The following is a 22,352-nucleotide window of genomic DNA, read 5'->3' as shown; positions in this document are numbered from 1 at the left end:
AAAAGTATCAGAGAACAGTTTGCACTTGTGGATTGTTGTATTATTGTCTCAGCACTGACGCTGCAATGCTGTGCATATTTACTTGGAAGAAATATGCAATTGTTTTTTAGTAATTATTTCCCATGAATCAGGACTTTTTAAAAAATTATCTGAAATAATGAAACTAACTGAATATTTCTTTCAGGCCATTCATTTATTCATTAATAACTACAGGTAGTCCTCAGTTAATGACAGTAATTGGGAACGGAATTCCCATTGCTAAGCAATGCGGTCATAAAGCATGATGTCACGTGACCACATCACTTAGCGATGGCAATCCCACAAGTCCCTGTGGCTGTCATTAACTGAATCCCACTGGTCATTAGGCAAGGTCCTACCCTGATCTAAGCCATTCCCAGCCTAGTCCCTCCGAGCCCTGAGCTTCGGTAAGGTTAGGGACTGCCTTTTCTGCCTCCTCTTGAACTCCTCCCACCTGCCTATCTCCCCCCACCTCTGCCCTTTTGGCCACCCTCCTCCTCACAGCCGCCAGCTGCCCCACTGCTCAGCCCTGCCCTCTACCACCGTGCTCACTGCACCATGCGCCACCACTGTACCGGCTGGGTCTTTCTTTTGAGACACCTTCTTTCATGCCACTGCAGCTGGGGCTTCTATCGCGCCCCACCCAGGCCTCTGTTCATGTGTCAGCCAGGGCCTCCATTCACACACCAATAAGGGTCTCCGTTCACGGGTCCCACTTTTGTGCCCGTGCAGCTGGGGCCTTCTTTCACATGCTGGGCTTCTTTTGCCAGATCCTTCTTTCATGCTGGCGCAGCCAGGACCTTCTTTCATATTCTGGGCTTCTTTCATGAAAGAAGGCCCTGGGAGGGCATGAACGGAGGCCCTGGCTGGCATGCAAACAGAGGTCCTGGACAGAGTGCAAACAGGGGCCCTGTGCAGAGCATGAGAGAAGCCCCGCCTGGACCACCGTGAAAGATGGCAGTGCAAAAGAAGGCCCCAGCTGGTACAGTAGTGGTGTGCGGAGAGGTGGGTGCAGTGATGGCAGGCAGGTCTGGGTGGCGGGGGCAGCTGTCAGCAGTAGGTAGGCAGGCAGCAAATGCGGGTGGTGCCAAATTTTGTTTACATGACTGCGTGGATGCTGCAATGGTAGGAACTTCGAGGACCAGTCCTAAGTCCCTTCGTTCAGCACTATCATAACTTTAAATGGTCACTAAACAGATGGACGCTAAGCAAGGACTACAAGTAACTGAAATGATTGTTGTGTCACTTGTGGATTTCGGCGCTGCCGCTGATTCTCAGGGAGGGAGCTCATTCCAGGGAGACAAGAGAACTCTCAGCAGTCTGGAGAGTGTTGCTGGGAAAGTTAAGAGGTTCAGGGTAGCCCCGCCCTAGAACTTCGCATTTATTTGTGCTTAGGTTAGTTAGGGTAACTTTAGTCTGGCAAGATTCTGTCTGTATGGTGAAAGCAATAAAGAAATGGAGTTTGGAATATACTAATTCAAGACTGTTCTTGAGCTGACCCCAACATTTGTTTTGTTTTAACTGTTTGCCTATAGATTACATAGTGTGAATTTAATTTTCTTTCTCATGTCATAGTATGATAGGAGCTGTTGATATGTATATGTGTGTGTGTGTGCATTAGATCTTTACATTTCTGATTTTACAATTTCCTCCCCACCACTTTTATCCGGACGTTTGTTATGACCACCACCTGCTTCTACATTTATTTTTGTCCTGGGGCAAACACAAAGCAAACAACATAGAGCTTTATTAGATAAACCAACCATGCACAACACTAACAGCTGCCTGGGTGATTTGCTAGAAACCCTGGAGATTTGCTTGTATAAACATTTGCATAAATTAAAAAAACTGCATACAAACATATGGATACAAATTCTATTTGTTATGCTAAAAATGATAGGTAGGATAAAAGTTATTTCTCTCATGAGAGTGAATGAATGACATCTTCTGTGAGTTACACCAAGAAACACCAAAGAATTCAAAATTGATACAAGCCAAGGTAACTGAAAAACATTCCTCTTATTTTTCATTCCCAGGAGAAAGTTTATATTAAAGTGCAGCTTGACAAAAAATGCCTCACTAAATCTTTGCAATTGTTGAATTATATTGGACATTCATAAAATATAATACTTTTACTTGTTCTGGAGGAAAAAATATAGCATTTATGTCTTTCCTCTAGCTGAGTGCGCACTGTGTGGCTTAAGTTAATGAACTTCTAGGAAAATAGAAATTATTTTAGGACCCATAACTTTTTAAATTATAACCTAGATCACACATAGAGTTGTTCAAGGATTACGGTAGGATTGTTTGGATAAATTTAAGAATGACAATTAATTGTTTATTAACTGTCTATCGTATGAACCTGCCTAAGGAGTCCAGGTTGGTGTGTAAGAAGTTAGTAACATAAGAATCTGATTTATCCTAATCTGACATCAAGATCCTGGGTATTGAACCAGAGACATTTTGTAGCAAAGCGTATGTTATACCATTGAGCTAGGGACCTTCATCAGAAGAAAGCAACTCAGACATTTCTAATATAATGAATCAGGAGAAACTAAAAAAGAGAGAGAATAATTGCCTAAAGCAGGTCTTTTTCTTCTTCTTCTAGTCTCCCAGCAAGGTGAAAACCAAAGACGGCTATATCGAGAACTACTGAAAAATTACAATCGATTGGAACGGCCTGTTGTGAATGACTCACAACCCCTTGTAGTAGAACTGCAACTTTCATTGCTGCAGATAATTGATGTGGTAAGTTAGCTATAAGCCAGCTCCCTGTTCCTGAGCCACTGATAAATGCAACACATTTTAAACCAATTATGTACATAACAACATAAGAATTTTATAGAGAAGTCCAGTCCACTCTAGCGTTTGATTTTCAAGGCATGCCAACTGTGAAACCAAAGGTACCAAATAGCCATAAAGACTAATAGTGATTGATAGCCCAATCTTTGATAAATTTGTCTGGTCACCTTTTAAAAACATCTAAACTGGTAACTATCACCATATCTGACGATAGCAAATTGTCCCATTTAACTATGTGTTCTGTAAAGGATTACTGTCTTTCATCCATCTGGAATCTCTATTTAGTTTCAGTGATTGAGTTCTAACATTATGAGAGAGGGAGAAGCCATCTCTAACTACATTTCCCATTCTGTGCATGTATTTTGATACCTTTATCAAGTCCCCCTTTATCTGCTTTAAGAGTGAAGCTAAAATGCACCAGACACTGTAGTCTTTTCTCAAACAGGAGCTACTCTAGCTTCCTCATAATTTTGGTTGCACATTTTGCAGCTTTTCCAAGTGTACAGTATATTCTTTGAAGCGTGATGGCCAAGAATGAACACAGTATTTCAACTGTGGTTGCACCATTGATTTCTACAATGGCATTACAATATTGGTAATTTAATTGTCATTTTTATTTTTAATGATTGTAGCATGGGTCTTATCTTTTTATAGCAACCACACGCAACACTGATATTTTCATTGAGCTATCCATGATGACTCCAAGATCCTTTTCCTAATTAATTGCTGCCAGCTCAGATCCCATTAAAGTACAATATATGTGAACTTTGATGTATAGTTTTGGACCAGCATTGCATAGAAGAGCATTTGCCATTTTGAACCCCATTTGCCTAGTTTGGAGAGATCCAGACTTTACACAATCCCTTCTTATTTTAATACCTTGAAAGGATTGGTATTACCAGCAAATGTGGCTACCTTACTACTCATTCCAGATTATTTATAGACAGGTTAAAACCTGTTGTAAAGACAACATTTTCTTGTCTTTCTGGGGTAAAATTGTCCATCTGTTCCTACTTTCCATTTCCTGTTCCTTAGCTAACTATCAGTTCACAAGAGCTTGTCTTCTTATCCCATGCTGTTGCATTTGTTTAGCTACTTCTGGTAAGGGACTTTGACAATGACTTTTTGAGAATCCAAATATGCGGTGTCATTAAATTTCCTCTGTCTGCATGTTTGATGACACTTTCAGAAAAGTCTAGGTTAGTGAGACAAGACTTACCCTTCCAGAAGTTATTCTGATTATCTTCAGCAGTGCTTGTTTTTCTGTAGGTTTCATCATTTTATTTTTAGTAAGACATTATCCTATCTTATTTTGAACAGACATTAAACTAGCTTATAATTTCCTATATCTCCTTCCCTCTTTTTAAGGGAGTATAGTCTTCCCCAGCCAAGCGCTCTTCAGATGGCATGTACTGTAGGCTGGGAATTATATACCACCATTTACCAGCAGTAAATGATAGGCACCAGTTTAGGGAAGGTTGCAGTAGAACATTATTCCAGTATTGGCTCATCTGAATAAATCTGTCTCAGGACATTGAGTAGCCCTTTCTCAAGAACAGGTATTCCACAACAAATGTGTACCATTTATACCATTATTAGTAAAGTTAAAGAATGGCAGATGTCTTCTTTCCTTAGGAAATGCGTTTTTTCCTTAGGAAAGGAAAAGGAAAATCCTGCTGAGAGCTAAAAGTGTTCAAGATCCTTTCCATGCCATAATTTTCTGTGATGGCAGTCACATATAATCAGATTAATATCTTTTCATGTTTTTCTTAGATTGTAAAGCAGGGGTGAGGAATTTATTGCTTCCAGATATTGTTGGACAACTGTTCTTCCAGTTATTGTTGGACCCATCACACTTACCAGTGCCCAGGGTGCTTCTTCTTTCATACCCAGATCAAACCTTAAGCTGCCAATATGACGCCATCTTCTTGGCTTTGTCATTGGCCAAAAACAAGCCATTTTCAGTGCTTGCTATTGGTAATAAAAGGCAGGTCAGCAGGTGGGCCGAATTCTGTATCTCTCCACATTCACACAGTGTGTCGTTATCTGTCAGCAACCCCCACTTGAGCATATTAGTCATAGACTTAGGCACTCCAGCCCTCGACCTATTCAGAGTCCTCCAAATAACGCAAGGGAGGTCGAATCCCTCAGCCATAGTCTCCTCTGGGACTATTCCTTGGTCAGTGACTTCTCTCCTCCATCTTCCAATTCGGTTTTGCTCTTGCCTGCCCTCAAGCGTATTTGTTCTTGCCATGAAACTCTTCCTAGATTTTAGTCAACAAGTTTGAGGCTCGCACCCATACAGAGGGTGCTGGGGGTCATTCTCTTGTTTTGTTCTCTCAACATCTGCTACTTCTCTCCTGATCTTGGGTGGTGCGATACCAACAAGGGGGTACATTTTCTCAGTTGGTGTAGGTTTAGACCTCCTGTCACCATTCGTACTGCTTCATTTATGGTGATGTCCACTTGTTTTGTGTGTGTAGACGCACTCCATTCTGGAGTGGCATACTCTGCTGCAGTGACACTCAAGGCCAAAGCTGATGTTTGTAATGTGGATGGGTGATGGAAGTTGCAGTCCAATGTGGAGTGCCATAAACTCAAAATGGGAAAGTATTAGAATACTTGGAAAATAAAAACAAATGTCTTGTTTGGCTTCCATGCCTAAAGAACCACCTAGCACTTTCACCACCACACTTCACTGGCTCTCTTTAACAGTACTTGTCTTTATTCAAGATTGGCACATTTTTCTGTCTAGACATTTAGGTTACAGCTCCTGTCTTCCATGCCGATTGGGGCCGTGGAGAGTTGCAGGCCAAAAGTTGCTTTAAACCTTGTTCCACCCCGTGTTAGGTGTTGCTGGACTGCAACTTCCGTTGTTCAATCACAGCTACAGCATTTTTAACATGAATACCTGTGCAGCCTATTATAATCTGCTGCAGTGTGGGATAGCTACTGCAGATACAGACTGGTTGAAATAATGGTTTGTTGATCATCTTGGTTTTTTTCAGGTTTAGCTGCAAGCCAGCTTTTGCAGCTTCTTCTTTCACCTTCATCATAAGGCTCCTCAGTTCCTCTTCGCTTTCAGCCATCAAAGTGGTATCATCTGCATATCTGAGATTGTTAATGTTTCTTCCAGTGATTTTAACTCCAGCCTTGGATTCCACAAGCCCAGCATGTCGCATGATGTGTTCTGCGTACAAGTTGAATAGGTAGGGTGGGAGTATACAACCCTGCCGTACTCCTTTCCCAATCTTAAACCAGTCCATTGTTCCGTGGTCTGTTCTTACTGTTGCTACTTGGTCGTTATACAGATCCTTCAGGAGGCAGACAAGATGACTTGGTATCCCTATACCACTAAGAACTTGCCACAATTTGTTATGGTTCACACAGTCAAAGGCTTTAGAATAGTCAATAAAACAGAACTAGATGTTTTTCTGAAACTCCCTGGCTTTTTCCATTATCCAGTGGATATTGGCAATTTGGTCCCTAGTTCCTCTGCCTTTTCTAAACCCAGCTTGTACATCTGGCAATTCTCGCTCCATGAATTGCTGAAGTCTACCTTGCAGGATCTTGAGCATTGCCTTACTGGCATGTGAAATGAGTGTCACTGTTCGATAGTTTGAACATTTTTTAGTGTTTCCCTTTTTTGGTATGGGGATATAAGTTGATTTTTTCCAATCTGATGGCCATTCTTGTGTTTTCCAAATTTGCTGGCATATAGCATGCATTACCTTGACAGCATCATCTTGCAAGATTTTGCACAGTTCAGCTGGGATGCCGTCGCCTCCTGCTGCCTTGTTATTAGCAATGCTTCTTAAGGCCCATTCAACCTCACTCTTCAGGATGTCTGGCTCTAGCTCCCTGACCACACCGTCAAAGCTATCCCCGATATTGTTGTCCTTCCTATACAGGTCTTCTGTATATTCTTGCCACCTTTTCTTGATCTCTTCTTCTTCTGTTAGGTCCTTGCCATCTTTGTTTTTGATCATACCCATTTTTGCCTGGAATTTACCTCTGATGTTTCTAATTTTCTGGAAGAAGTCTCTTGTCCTTCCTATTCTATTGTCTTCTTCCACTTCCACACATTGCTTCTTTAAAATAATTCCTTATCTCTTCTGGCTAACCTCTGGAATTTTGCATTTAATTGGGCATATCTCCCCCTATCACTGTGGCCTTTTGCTTTCCTTCTTTCTTGGGCTACTTCTAGTGTCTAGTGCCTTCTTGGTTTTCTCTTTCTTTGGGATGTATTTTGTTGCCGCCTCCTGAACAATGTTGTGAACTTCTGTCCGTAGTTCTTCCGGGACCCTATCTACTAAGTCCAGTCCCTTAAATCTATTCTTCACCTCCACTGCATATTCCTTAGGAATATTAGTGAGCTGATATCTAGCTGATCTGTGGGTCTTCCCTAATCTCTTTAGTCTGATCCTAAATTGTGCAATAAGAAGTTCGTGATCGGAACTACAGTCAGCTCCAGGTCTTGTTTTTACCAACTGTATAGATGTCCGCCACCTTTGGCTGCAAAGGATGTAGTCAATCTGATTTCGGTGTTGTCCATCTGGTGAAGTCCATGTATAAAGCTGTCTCTTAGGTTGTTGGAAGAGAGTGTTTGTTATGCAGAGTGAATTGTCTTGGCAAAATGTTTACCTGTAATTCCAGGTGTCATTTGACTGCCCACCTTAGCATTCCAGTCTCCCGTGATGAAAATAACATCTCTTTTAGGCGTGTTATCCAGTAGGTGCTGCAGATCCTCATAGAACTGCTCTACTTCAGCTTCTTCAGCATTTGTGGGTGGGGCGTATATTTGGATCACTGTGATGTTAGATGGCTTGCCCTGAATTCGAATTGAGATCATTCTATCATTTTTTGGATTGTATCCAAGCACTGCTTTAGCCACTTTACTATTAATTATGAAGGCTACTCCATTTCGTCTGTGGTCCTCTTGTCCACAGTAGTAGATCTGGTGGTTATTTGATGTGAAGTGGCCCATTCCAGTCCATTTCAGTTTACTGATGCCCAAAATGTCTATCTTTAATCTTGACATCTCACCGATAACCACATCCAATTTGCCCTGGCTCATAGATCTTACATTCCAGGTTCCAATGGTGTGTTGATCCTTAGAACATCGGATTCGCCGTTCACTACCAGCACCGTCGGCCGCTAGCCGTCCTTTCAGCTTTGAGCTAGCTGCGTCATCACGTCTGGGGCTAGTTGAACTCATCCTCTGTTCCTCCCCAGTAGCATTTTGACCATCTTCCGACCTGGGGGTCTCATCTTCTGATGGTATACCGACATATCTCTGGTTGTACTGATGCATTTAGTTTTCACGGCAAGAATACTGGGGTGGGTTTCCATTACCTTCCCCAGGGATCGCATTTAGTCTGACCTCTCTGTCATGACCTTCCTGTCTTGGGTGGTCCTTCACGGTTTAGCTCATGGCATCATTGAGGTGCTCAAGCTCCAGCACCACGACAAGGTAACGATCCTTTGCTGAAGTGAGTAGCAGTGTGTAAAATGTTTCAATTCAAACCTCAAGCATTAGGAAGTAGTTCAAGCTTGGAACAGCTCTTCTTTTTGCACCTACAACAGCTGTCTCATGCTTGAAATGTGGTGTCCTGCATTTTAATATGGTTTGAATCAATGTTTTCCACATCCCTAATAGAGAGGCCTCTTGGTCTGTGTACCTCTAACATGGGTCAAGAATAAGGAGAAGCCTAGTGACCTTTGAGCTTACAGGACCTCTCCTGATGTCCAGGACCTCTGTTGATCCTCTCCTTCAGTAAGTTTACTTTTGCAGGTAGGGGCAGAATAGATTTTGAAATTTAGGCTTAGACTTCATTTTGTTGATTTAACTGGAAATCTGTGTGTGGTGTAGTGGTTAAGGAATTGGAGTAAGACTTAGGCTCAAGCCCACCTTCATTCAGCTCTCTTTGGGTCAGTCACTTTTTCTTCACCAGAACTGTTATATAGGGAGTATGTTGTAGGGATAAAATGAAGGAAGATCCCCAGATAAACCAGCTTGAGCTCCTGGAGAAAAAGGGGAATATAAACCTAACAAACATTTTTTTTTGTTCCAATTCTATTCCAGAGACTGGAAAATAATTCTGTTTCAGAGACTGCAGCCTTCATATGAACTCCAGAACAGAATCTATTAAATGGGTTAGAAAATCAGAACTAGCTATAAGTCTGTCTCATCGCTGCAAAGAATGGCAGCAAATTGTCTAACAATACAAGAGCCAAGCTGGCCATGTTTAGAGAGTCACTGTACCTTCCTCACTGGATACCACAATGCAGGGCTGCAACTGGGGAGGGTGGCAAGTGGGGCATGTGCCCTAGGCACCGTGCTGGGGGGCGCCAAAATGAGTGCTGGTGGGGCGCCAAAATGGGCACGGAATCCATGCTTGCCCCGGGTGCGGGCCTGCCACAACGGTTAGTCAATAGTATGAAAAATCGGATATTCTAGGAAAAGCCAGACACTTATCCTCACCTCTGTTCTGTGTTTATTATGGAACCCAACAAAGTGGACTGCAGAATTGGTATTGATTACACATCATTCCAAATCATCTCATTGGAGGGAGAAATATCCAGTCTTGAATGGCCCTATAAAGTTCAGAAATGGAAGCAATGTATCGGTTTTACCTATCTGCATTTTAGAGCTAGATGGACACTCATCAGCTCCTAATACGCTTTTTGAAAGTAGTTGATCTGATTACCTGATTTCCATTGCAAATTGTTATGTGCCTGAATTTTATCTCTTAACTAGACTACTGTCTAATTGTAATTGAGGACCAAAGGGACTCAAATTAGGTGTTTCCCAGAATGTTAACACATGGCTTTATTGCTTTGGAATGCTGAATGTGACTCTGAAATGAGCAGATATCCCTGATGATTCACAAGTAATTTGTTGATTAATTATGAACCTTTTTACGATTTTAGGCAGAATCATCTTGTATATTGAAATAAATTATGAGGCATGTGTTCCTATAAATGATTCATCAGATGCTGTTCCCATAGTTTTCTGCAAAGCTATAATTGTGACTGGTGTGCATTGCTTCCTGTCCAAATGTTTAGATTGCTTAGCTGTAAATGGGATGGCTATATGAAGCTAATAAGCAATGTAATTAGCAAAATTTGCAATGAGAAAGATTATAAAATTGGAATTATCCTTATTTTGGCCCGCTGTAGCTGTTAGGTATCTTCATTAACATTTGCAGGTTACTGCTTAATTCTGAAATAATGCAACCGTCCTAATTTTTTTTTTTTTTGGTTATTTCTATTGCTGTTTTAAACAAAAAAACTGCCTGTCATTCTGAGCAGTAAGTGTATATTTTTCGGAAATACATTATAGCGAGGGAAACCATCCAGGGCTGATGTGTGACCTTATCTTGGTAGAACATTGTTCCTGAAAATTGTACTTGGTTTTCCTTTAGTGTTGGTAATGGTGTCTCTTCATTCATTTCTAAGGGAAAGAATAGAAAGGGCGCACTTGGGGATATCACTGGAGCAAAAGGAGGAAAGGGTTAGTCCATCTGCCCTCAGGCCATGGCTCCAATGAAAAGTCTTCTCACTTGGTGTTAATAAATGTAAAAGCCAATGCTGAAGTTTAAGCACATGCTTCTAGCACTGTTTCTAATGTTTCCTATCTTCTGCTAATTTGATCCTTTTAACTGAAGATGCTAGGAATTAAAGCTGAGGCATTTTATGTGCAAAGTATGTCCTTGGCCACTGTGATGTGTTCTCTCTTTAGGGACATTTCTAGATGGCTTTCTTAGAGTGCGTTGGATTCAAAAGCAAAAGCAAAAAGGTATTTTTGAATTTTGGGGGCTATTCATGTAGCATCTTTCTGTGACTCCTTAAAGTAGCTTCATCTTTCCCCTAGATTGTACTCCTGTCCACCAGAGCTGCAGCATGATTTTGGGAAAAGATGTTTTGGTGGCTGATAGAAGGACCCTCATAAGCACCTTTTTGTCTTTGAATCTGTTGGTCCGCCCTGTTACCTGTGTTTTGGGAAGCAAGCTGCTGATCAACTTCAACTGAGACCGGTCTCTTCCATATATAAAGAATACAGACTTGATCTCTGACAGGCTCCTTATGGCCAATTCCTCAACAACTAGAAATTGGAAATACTTATTTTAAATTCCATCATATAAAGAAAGACACGTTTCTTCTCTTTCCATGACTGAAATATTACTAAGAGATAGCTCAAAGTTTCAGTACAAAAATACATTTTGAACTTTGATTTATTTGGATTACTCTCTGTGCCAGTGTCTGCAAACCTTTTATTTAGTGTAAATGGGATTATTATTTTTTACCTAGAAGTCTCTACAAAGCAGATAAAAACCTTTGAAAATATATTTGAAATGTATATCAAAGACAGGGCATACAAAGCAACTGGAAGGCATATTCTGTTAGTGTATATAGTATCAAATATATTCCTTGATCTCAGTGAAAACTGATGCTGGTACAATTTCGAAAGAAATCTTGAGAATAAAGCATTTTATATTCTGCAGCAGTTGTTAGTCCTGCCTAAGCCAGTCAGACTGGGGAAGGCAATGGCAAACCACCCCGCTCTATAGTCTGCAAGGAAAACATCGTGAAAGCGGCATCCCCCAAAGGGTCAGACATGACTCGGTGCTTGCACAGGGGACCTTTCACCTTTTTTTTTCAAGCCTGTTTAAATTTCTCATGTAATCTAAGTGTTTTCTGTTCCTGAGAAGAGAAACATGAAACATATTTACGTTTTCCTCAAACCAGATGGAATTTAATTTCATTTAGAAGTTCCATGTTATTTAATATAATGCAATACTGTCTATCAAATCTTACCCTGGTTGGCTGAGATTTTAAAAGTAGATGAGAGAACTTTTTCCATCCAAATTCAATTGGCATTTTCTGATCTAAAGGCAATACTGAATCCAGTGTATGCCAAAGGTAATATTTTTCAGAATTTTGAGATGAAGTTCAAAATTTTAAAAAAAACAAAAACAAAATGCATATAGTAAGAAAAAGTATGCACCAAAAAACACCTGGCAAACAAAGAATGCATAAAAACACTATACAATATGGAACAATTGTTTGCAGAATTTTAGTTATGACCACATGTGTGCAAAATATGTATATTAGGAGAAAACACATACAAATTATATGACTTCTTTTGCAACAATTTTAAATTGGTATGGAAAATGTGCCAAATCAAAACATTTTAATAAAATGAGAATTGAGTGGAAATTGATAGTCTGCTCTTCTGTAATCGAAAATAAATACTGTTCTAGGAAGATCACTTGCAGATTTAATTACATGTGTTCTCTCTGAGGCTTCCACTAATGGTATTGATAAATTGTTCCTTAATTTGTCAGTTCCTATTCTCTTTTTGAGATGGAGAACATGAATTTAAAATAAAACAAACAAACAAAAAACAGCATAGAAGACAAAAACTAATTTAGGGCTAACCACACTAATGACACACAAGTTCTTGTATGCAAAAGCTGTGTGAATGTCAAAGAAGCTGATGATAAAGGCTTTGCAATCCTCAATAGTGCTTGGCCAATCTGTTCTGGGACTGGCTAGTGCTGCAATTTTATGAATACAGTAAAAAAAACAATAATTACAAATGAGTCTGGTAAAAACAAGACAATAACGGAAGTTTTGGAATGCAACAAGCTAAAAGGTTAGCTTCTCTATAAGACCTGAATGAGAAACTAATGGTAATTCAAGATTAAAAGCAACTCATACAGAAGCAACTGTAGACAAAAGTTTTCACTGCTCGGCCAACGTACAAGGGCAAGCAAAGCATGGGAAGCGATTAGAATTACAGTACCAAAATTTTAATAGAAAGAAAGAGCTACCGTACTTGCCATATCTTCATCATATTTCATCCTACTTGCCATGTCTTGAACACTAGCCATATAAGATCAATTGCCTGTCAGCCAATCAATCAATCAATCAATCAATCAATCAAACTTTATTGCAGTCATTAACTATCACCATGGTCAGTTTCTAGTTAGCTTTGGAGGCTGCATTTTGTCCCTGTGTTTTTCTGCAACAATAATTTACTTACGGCTTATCTTGATCACAGAGCAAACTGCTTTTCTTTTCTTTTTTTCAAAATAGAAAGGGGATTATGTTAAAAGGGTTCATGTGTGGCAGTATTTGATCACTCTTAGCCAGAATCCAAGCATGGACAAAGTTTGAAATGTTCTTAAGTCAGTTTTCCTTCTACTGACGGTCTTATGGGCAGAGAGGATATTCTAGACATGTGAAGTTTCATTAGGAAGGTAATGTGGGGAAGAGTCCTCAGTAGCAAAATATGACCGTGTCTTAAATTAGAATTGGTAACAGTTGTTTTGCCTGGGGAGCACATTTTTCAAAACTTGTCCCCTAAAGTATATAAAATAATTTAAATTAACATGGTAAATAACTGCAGCAATTTAGAACAAATCGGTGAAAATCATCACTAATTTGAAAGGAAAATTGAGTCAATTTTCTCATCTCCACATCTCAAAGATATCTCTTAGGAAACTTATGAATAATTCATCACTGTCTTATGGTGTTTATTTTTGTTAATCTTCTGGAATCCAGATCTCACAGGGCCAGAGTTTTTAAATGGGGCATAATCTTTGACCTTAGACTGTATTAATTCAATGCAAGGTATTTCAGTCTTTGTGCCAAATGCATAGGCATCAAATCCATCGTTTGAGCGTCAAACCAAAGTGTATTGGTGCAAATTCACTCCTTTGCATACTGGTATGAGATATCTTGACACATGTTTCATCATTTTGGCATCATTCTGATTAGGAACAAATACCTATGGTTAGATTCATTTTTGGGGGAAGCAATAGGATCATTTTCTCCTAGGAATCACACACCAATAAACCCATATCAGCAGGGACAAATGCTAACATTGGTAAGTGAAGATGCAGCCTGTGGACCTAGATTATTTTATTTTATTTTTTCAACCATAAGTATACAAATAGGCAAAGCAATATTCCTAACAACTTGAAGTGCACAAAATCTTAATCAGCCTTTGGTATTAAACAATATTTCCAGCATCTCAGTTTTTTTAGTACTCTGTGTACTGTGCCACTGACTTGAAGAGAAATCTGCTTTTATTAAGTTGTTTGACCTGCAAATTTAATCATCACGATATAGCTTAATATTAACTCCTTTCCTCTTTCTCTTCCCATCACTCCCAAGCACATCAAAAGCTTAACTAATAGCTTGACAATCATCACAGTCTGAAGCAGCCAGAAATACGCCCTGGCTTAGCCACAGACTTTCACTTCATATTTGACTAATTCATGTATAGAGCCATACATGAAAGAAGTGCTCTACTTCAAACATAAAATCAGAAGATTTTTTGCCCAGTTTTTGAGACATAAAACTGTGATGTATAGATTTTTAAAAGAGATAATACATTTTTAAAAAATACTGACATAGAGTGCAGTGAAAATCAGTGGGGGATTTAACTGAACATTCAGCCCCTGGGCTTTTTGGAGTTCAATAAAATGGTAGGGAAAACATGCAGAACATGGCTTCTGTCTTCTTTCCAACCCATTAATAACCACTCTGTTTGGGTCATGTGATTGGCTTAGAATGGAGGAATTTGGAACATTCTGAGCCAGTTCCAAGCTACCTCTCCCACAAGGATGATGGGGAGAACATTAGGGGATTTCGTTTCCTTCCATAATCCCCAATCTGATCCAGCCCATTTTGGAGCATTATCTTTCTATGGTTTACTTCTGGGTGAGGGGTTTGCCTCTATGTGGGTGGGCGATTTTGTTCTTGCCATGTTGCATCTAGGCTTGTTTGTGTGTATATGTGCACTGGGAAACATGGAGTGGGCTGCATACCTCCAGTCTGAGTTATGGATGGAGAAATGAGAGGGGCTTAAAGCATTTTGGCAGCATCCTGAGCTGCTAACCACAGATCATGAAGATGCATTGATTTGTTTGCTTGTTTTCCTCCGTAGCTTTCAGCCAAATCCAGGCCATTTTCAAACTTGATTTTTCTTTTGCTGGCTTTTCCCACCCCATCAGATTGGGTTCCATCCTGATACGTTTTCTCTGTTATTCTGCCAACACAAAAACAGAGAGTGCTGAGCCACTTTACATACTTTTCCCCCAACATTCCTTTGGGTTAGAAAGAATAGAAAGCCTCTAGAAAAAGGGACTACATAAATATCATGACTGCAGTGTAATGAAGATCAGAGAAAGAGCAACATAGCAATTGATTTAATGGTTGGCTTAAAATATGAACAAGACAACAATTTCCACATGCTGAATATCAATTTTCAGTGTGAAAAATTACTGCCTTTGCCTGAGGTTGTTGTGCATAAATGGGTTTAATTGAGTGTATGTCCTTTGATGCAGTTGATTACTGAGTTAAACCTAAGTTTAAAATGATTTTTAAAAAAAAATAATGATCTACATTTTTTAATGCAGAATTAATAGCTTCATTAAAATTCTTCCAGGAAGTTTGTTCTCGTTTGATTTTCAATAGTTATAGTACTACATTCAGTAGTATTAAAGATTTCAAACTGCATAAATTAAAGTACTTCTTTAGTTTCTTGAAATGATTCTTGCTTATTTCAAACTATTCATTTTCAGAAAAGGGGTTGGATTGATTGAGTTGCCTGAGATATTGGCAACTTTAAATACATACATACATACATATATACTTTTTCCTCATCCCACAACCCTTTTTCGTATTGGTATGAAATGTTGGCATTTTCCTTGAGACTGCTAGGGGAAATAAATATCCCTATATAAGAATTAAATGGTTTATTCCATAGATTAAAATGTTCCTCCTAGAACATAATGATGTACACAATCTGAGCAGGTGGAAGCTCTCCAGGCAGAAAAGGATGGGGAGGAAGGTTTCTGGTTTTCACTGGTTAAAATTAGAAGCAAAAAGCCTTACTTTTCTTCTTGATACATTCTTCAGATCAAAGACATACTGGGGAAATATATTTCTAGGTTTCAACATGTATTTTTATATCACCTAACATCCATCTTCCTATGCTACTTTTTTACCTGGTGCTCCAGTTGGTGGGTCTTGGGATTAGATAAATTTGCTCAGCTAAGAAGTAAAGTGTTTTTATTTGCCATTTTATAGTTGGACAATTATTCATCTGGAATGAATGATAGCTTGGATTGAGAGACCAGTGAGCAAAAGGGGGAAAAATAGTGAACTCTTTAACAGAAGCCAACAAATGGCTTTTCACAAAGAAGTATCAAAATGTACAAATTGGTTAATAACGAAAATACGAGTAATACGGTATAAAGCTATAGTGGATTTAAAGCCTTATTCCAAAGCTTGTGTGAGTGAAACAATTCCTTTAGGATTCAATTCATTTTTATTATGTAAATTTCTAAGTTGGAAAGACTACTTAGGAGTTAACCACACACTTGGCTAAAGGTTGACCATCTGCTATGTACTTTATAGCAGATGGTTAACCATATATGCTTTGGCACCTAGTTGTATACAATAAAGTGCTAAGATTTAAAAGATTTATCAACAAACCAAATATTTTAATATACTGTGGCCAGCATATTACCCCCAAGATAATATCTGGGTCCAAGAGATAAAACCATTATATGTACAGTACATCTTCACAAACCTATTCCAGCCAATAAATTTCCATTGTGTAAGTGCAACCAGCAGACATGATAAAGAAAGCTATAAAAATGAAAGGATTATTTATTCAATAAATATTTTTAAGTAATGAAGCATTAATGGGAACTGGCTATGAAAAGGTGAAAGGAGATGGTATATCTCTGTATGTGTGGGTGTATGTGTGTGTCTGGGAGAGAGGGGGATGATAAATAGATGAAAACCTTAAATAGTTGCAAAGATCACTATTTTCACTTTAACTGTTGGTAGGTCCTTCTGTATACAGAATCCAACAGTATATCTTCAAGTGAGAGGAATTACATCAGAATAATTTCTTACAGGTGTACTTGAGTTACATGTACTGATACAGAAAAAAGAAAGATCAAATGCTTCATTGAACCCAAAGTTCCTTCCATAAAGATTTGTCAGTTGCATTTGTTGTTCTTCAGTTCTTCAGTCACTTGCATGTCAATAACTGTTCTTTTGAGTTCTTTTAAGCTCATGCTCGTGATAGCAATAGTGGTATCTAGCACTTTGTGCCAACCTCATATAATACTGCCTTCAATTTTTCCAGGCATCAGGATCTGCTCCATAGACTCTTGCTTCTGTATTGTGTGTTTAAAATATTGAAGCTTCAGCTTCGTTATTAATGCTTCCAGGGAGCTGTCTACTTCATCTATCATGGAATGGTTTGTTTGCCTTATCATCCAATTTTCACAGCTGTACATTTTGACTGAAAAGACCATGAGTCTGACAAGAGATAACTTTCTTGGCAGTGTGATATCTCTGCACTTTAATATTTTGTCTAGATTTGTCATACTCTTTTTCAAAAAAAAAAAAAAAGGAAGTATCTCTTTATTTCATAGTTACAGTAATTATCCATGTGGATTTTTCAGTCCAGGAAAATAGGCTGTTACTACTTCCACTAATTCTGCAGTCTTGGGTTGGCACTAGCAGTTGATATAAACTTAGGGATTCCCTAAGTCTTCCTTATTTCCATCCACTAAAGTGATACTATCAGCATATCTGGGGCTGTTAATATTTCTTCCAACAAGTTTATTTCCAACTTCTGTTCCTTCTAGTTTAATGCATATGTTATGCATATTAGGTTATGTTCTGCATATTAGGTTAAATGGATGAGATGGCTGTATACAAGTTGGCCACACCCCTTTTCCAATTTTGAACTAATAGTTGCTCCATATTCCATTTTAATTGTTGCTTCCTGAACAGCATATAATTTATGTATAGCAGTGGGGTGGCCTGGTATATACCATATAGATGTACTTGAATTGCACATAAGAGTATGAAAAACTGATTGATCAACTGCTCTGTTGAGCCCAAAGTACTTGCTCATAAGGAGCCTGTCTGCTGCATCATTACCCCTTTTCTGGACCTTCCTTTTTCCAATCAGCCTCCACCTACTCTCTTCATCTGGTGTGATAAAGAGATGCAGCAGAATTACCCATCCACAAAGAACAGTGCCAAATGCAAGACTGCATATGACATTAGTAACTGGGAGACATGCCCAGAATACTGACTTGGGCAGAAACCCAGGGTAGGGATGGGGGAAGAGCTTGTCTGTCTACTGAATTGCAGATGTCTTTCCTAGTTATTGCACTGCAAATGTAGTCTGATTCTCCACATATCTGTCCATTTAACTCCGTGATGCCTCTTGTCATTTTCAGTGATTTTCTAGGATTATAGGTCTTTCTTCTTGTACTTGACCTCATTTTAAAAACAATGTCTGTTTTACCACCTAGCTGTAACACCTACAGACATTTGGAGAGATCCATGAGGTTGAACCAGTCTGTTTTTATTCCTGAAATCTATGCAGCCTGTGAAGAATATCTCAAGATTCTTTGCAATGAGCATCTGCACACATCGCATAATTTATACCCCAACATCCACTTTGGATATACAAGGGACGCTAGGCGTATGTGGTATGATCAACTGGCATGTTAAAAAGTCTTATTGTAGCTCTAATTTTAGGTTTGGGGCATGGATGGATAGGTGCACACAGGAATGTCAGAATGTTTATCTATCTAAAGAAATACTGTATACTGAATAGGAGCAGCATTCTGCCATTTTAGATTTTCAGCTCTACTACAAGATGCCAGCTCTACCACAAGATGCCAGAAATTGAATTGGGACTTTTTGCATGCAAAGAAGTTACCCTACTATTGAGATATGGTCTTTCCTAAATAGATAGAAATGCATGGCATTTCCTAAATACATAGGAATGCATAGCTATTATGGCTATTCAGCATAATACTAGGATATTGTGTGATTTCAGGTCATGCAATAGAACAAAATAAACAATGTTGCCCCACTTTGTTGGCTTATGATAACTGCATAATTTTGGCCACCTCTGCATATTTCCATGCCTGAAGTCCCTGAAAAGGACTGATATGGACATTCAATAAACCCACAATTCCTCAAATATTCTTTGCCAATTTTGTAAAAATCCCCAACTGCTGGAATTTCATAGCTTCTTTTAGCAACTTCCTTCATTTTCTGAGTCTATCTTTAGAAAATTTTTCTTTTTTATAATTGTATTAAAAGTTTTTAAAAAGAAAAACTAATACAAAGTAAGAAAAAGTAAGAAAGAGAAAAAGAGAAAGAAATCAAAGAGAAAGCTAAAAGTGCAAGAAAGGAAAAAAACTAAAAGAAAAATAGAAAAGAAAGAAAAAAGATACAAAGAAGTGGCTTCTGATCTTCTTTACAGCAGTTAAAAGTACAATTATAAATTTACCCCTTTCTGTAAAGTTACAACATGTCTCTCTTCTTTCTATAATCTACCCTGTCTCATCATCAAACCTTAAATCTTAAGTTCATTTTTTTCTGTTTTATGCAAAAAGTCCATAAGGGGTTTCCAGTCAGCAATAAATGTAGATATTATCTTTAATCAAACAACTCAATTTGGCCATCTCAGCAGGTTCCATCATTTTCACCAACCATTTCTCCACTGTAGTATTGCCACGTTTTCCCATCTTTGTGCATATAGTAATCTCGCTGCAGTTATCCTATACAAAAACAAAGTTCCATGACTTTTTTCCAACGGTTTGTCTATCAGTCCCAAAAGAAAGACCTCTGGTCTTGAATTTACTGTATATTAATCTTTAACATCCTCTGAATCAGTGTATGTATTTGAATCCAAAATTTCTAGCTTTTTTACACGTCCACCAAGCAGGATAAAATGTCCTTTGTAAAAATTCTTCCTGATATTTAAGCTTCTCCAGTTTAAGCCACACTTTCTTCTTGGCCTTGAATGAAGAGAATAATATCTTATAGTCTGTTTCCATATATGAAAAATACTAATCCAGTTGCTTTCATTTTTAATCTTTGCGATCTTCTCTCATTTTGTGCCACAGTCACAATAAACAATGAATACTTTAGAATAACCACTGATGTTTCATTCCCTTCATTGCAACACCTGCAAATTTTGGCGTGAAATGTGCCCTTGAACACTTAGGATGACAAGTCACGCTAGTGAAATCAATATGTAAGCCACTAACAGAATGTTAGTGTATGTAATCTTTAATGAACTGCTTAAAATCTTTAGTCACTCAGTTGGTGACAACAGCTTGGTACATGTTTCCTGCATGCTTCCAACTTGATACCCATAAAAATTCTCTAGAACCCCATCCGAGAATATTGTTTACATGTATCACAGAACTCTGTGTTTTGATCAAAGGCTTACTCACAAATGCCTCATCACTACTCAAATGCCTCACCACTACTCAGCATCCTGTTTCGGTGGCTTGCCAGTTGATGATTTCTACCTGAATGTGTGAACAGATTCTGTTTTATATATTTAAAATGCTACTGTCCTCCTTTAGATCCACAAATGGAAGTCACAACCATGCTTTTTTTGCTTCCTGATGGTTTTTAAGCAAACCATAGAATGGTGACCATGTCTGACACTGAAATCACTGAATCAGGAGGAGGTGTGACTACAAGGGCCATAATGCAGTTGGCTTTTCAGTCATTCCCAGAAATTTATTTGTTATTTGCCTAGAGAAATTAGTAACAAGTAATTTGTTATTTTTCTAGAGAATAATGAAACTTGTCCTTCTGCAAAGAGGGGTGATAAATAAAGATAATAGGCAGGGCAGTCTTAACTGATCTGGTGAAGTGTTCTACCATAGAATCCTTCAAGGGCATTAAAAGCTTTGTTAAGTGATGAATTGTCGAAGTGGAAGAAAAGAGGAAGCAGACTGGGTTATTTCTTTTCTTTTTCTTCTTCTGGTTTAACTCTTCCATTGATGCCAAGTAGAGAGAATTAATCCATTTCAGCTAATGTCTGGCTTAGATTAGAAGGCAGTTTGAGGGGTTGTTGAGGGAACAATAGGGCTTTGAAGCTTGCAGTTCTAAAACACTTGTTTGTATGTTCAAGAACAACTCACTTTCTTATTCTTTGATGTTCTATCACTAAGGGCTGTTTGGCAGCATTTGATGTTGAAACCATCTAAAGGGGGGATCCAATCTGGTCCTTATCTTTGGGGCAATATAGAATAAATCCACTCCCTGGGAGTATTTGGAAATTGCTGTTATATCTCCAGTCCGTTCCCACATTCTTTAGCCATTCCTCATAGGATTTCATTCATAGACCCTTCGGTGTTTTGGTAGGCCTCATTTGAATTTGCTGTCCTTGTTGAACTCTTGTGCCCATAACTGGGCACAGTACTAACCCTTAAGTCTTAGGTATCTTAATAAGAGTTTGCATATCAGTTTTGAAAGAATAGTCTCCACATTGCAGAGCAGCTTGAAACCAACACTCTAATAGGTGTGTGGTGTAAATAACTAGGTATAACAGAACCAACACTGATATATACAGTACTCCACACCCAAACTGGATTTTTCCATTATATAGGGCCTTCCTCTTGACCATATGAGATCAACTTTGCAAAAGGGCTTAAGAATGATGTAGATAACCTTTACCTATCTAGTGTTCTGCAGATGAATGGAATTATAATTGTAAGGAGTCCCTCTGGTGGGAGGAGATGGGCGGTGATAAATTTGATATAAATAAATAAATAGAGGATTCCAAACCGGTCTGGCCACCTGTAGGTATTCATGGATATAGGTAGCTGAAAGGATATTTCACCTCTACTAGAGCTACCATACCTGCGTTGTATAAAATCTAGATGATCACCAGATGGTACCAGGAAAAAAAAAAAGGAAATGTTAACTCTTGCTTCCAACTAGTGGCTATCTAGATTTTTGCAGTAAAGCTTGAATAGCCCTTATCCTTACTATAAACTCAAAAGGTGGCTTTAAATAAGCTAAAGCCTCTAGAGAATGAGCTGTCAATCAGACATTCATGTAGCTCAAGGGACTACTAGGCTGAGGCAAGAAATGATGGTATCACTTTTGCAGTCTTTTCAGACCATCTAGTCCTAGGCATAATTAAACCTAAAATTAATTAAACATAATTAAAAATAAAATGAAAGTGGAACTGTTCATGGAAGTTGGCTGAAGGCCAAGACCCAGATGGAATAATAGCAGCAAATGGTCACTATCCAGCCACTGCCTACTTTAATTGAGACTATTGTGAGTTTAGGACATAATCAATTGTACTGGACCTGCACAGGGCCGCAACTAGGGGGGCCAAGTGGGGCATGTGCTCCGGGTGCTGTGCTGGGGGGTGCCAAAGTGAGCACTGGGGGGGGGTGCCAAGATGGGCGCAGAATCCATGTTTGCCCCAGGTGACACAGACCCTAGTTGCGGGCCTGGACCTGCATGCCCCCCAGTAGATAGGCTCACCAATAAGATCACGTTCTGTTATGTGATTTATTATACAATACCTAAATCTTCTGGTGATGCATAATCAACACCAGCCTGCATTGTTCATACCTCCAGGGTAGCCTTTGTGTGGGAAAATATGACTATTAATATAAGAGGAGAGAACCCAATTGTTAGCACTA

General features: G+C 38.9%; 1 protein-coding gene across 1 annotated transcript in view; it reads left to right on the top strand.

Moving 5' to 3' along the window:
• LOC134491268 (neuronal acetylcholine receptor subunit alpha-7-like) overlaps positions 1 to 22,352 on the top strand; it is an 88,556-nt gene that overhangs the window by 19,487 nt on the left and 46,717 nt on the right. The window contains exon 2 of the mRNA XM_063294891.1: positions 2,627 to 2,766. Within this exon, the coding sequence (XP_063150961.1) occupies positions 2,627 to 2,766 (140 nt within the window). The remainder of the gene's footprint in view (positions 1 to 2,626; positions 2,767 to 22,352) is intronic.

The sequence above is a fragment of the Candoia aspera genome, chromosome 2 (assembly GCF_035149785.1).
Source record: "Candoia aspera isolate rCanAsp1 chromosome 2, rCanAsp1.hap2, whole genome shotgun sequence".
Lineage (NCBI taxonomy): Eukaryota > Metazoa > Chordata > Lepidosauria > Squamata > Boidae > Candoia > Candoia aspera.
This window is presented reverse-complemented; position numbering and strand designations above follow the sequence as displayed.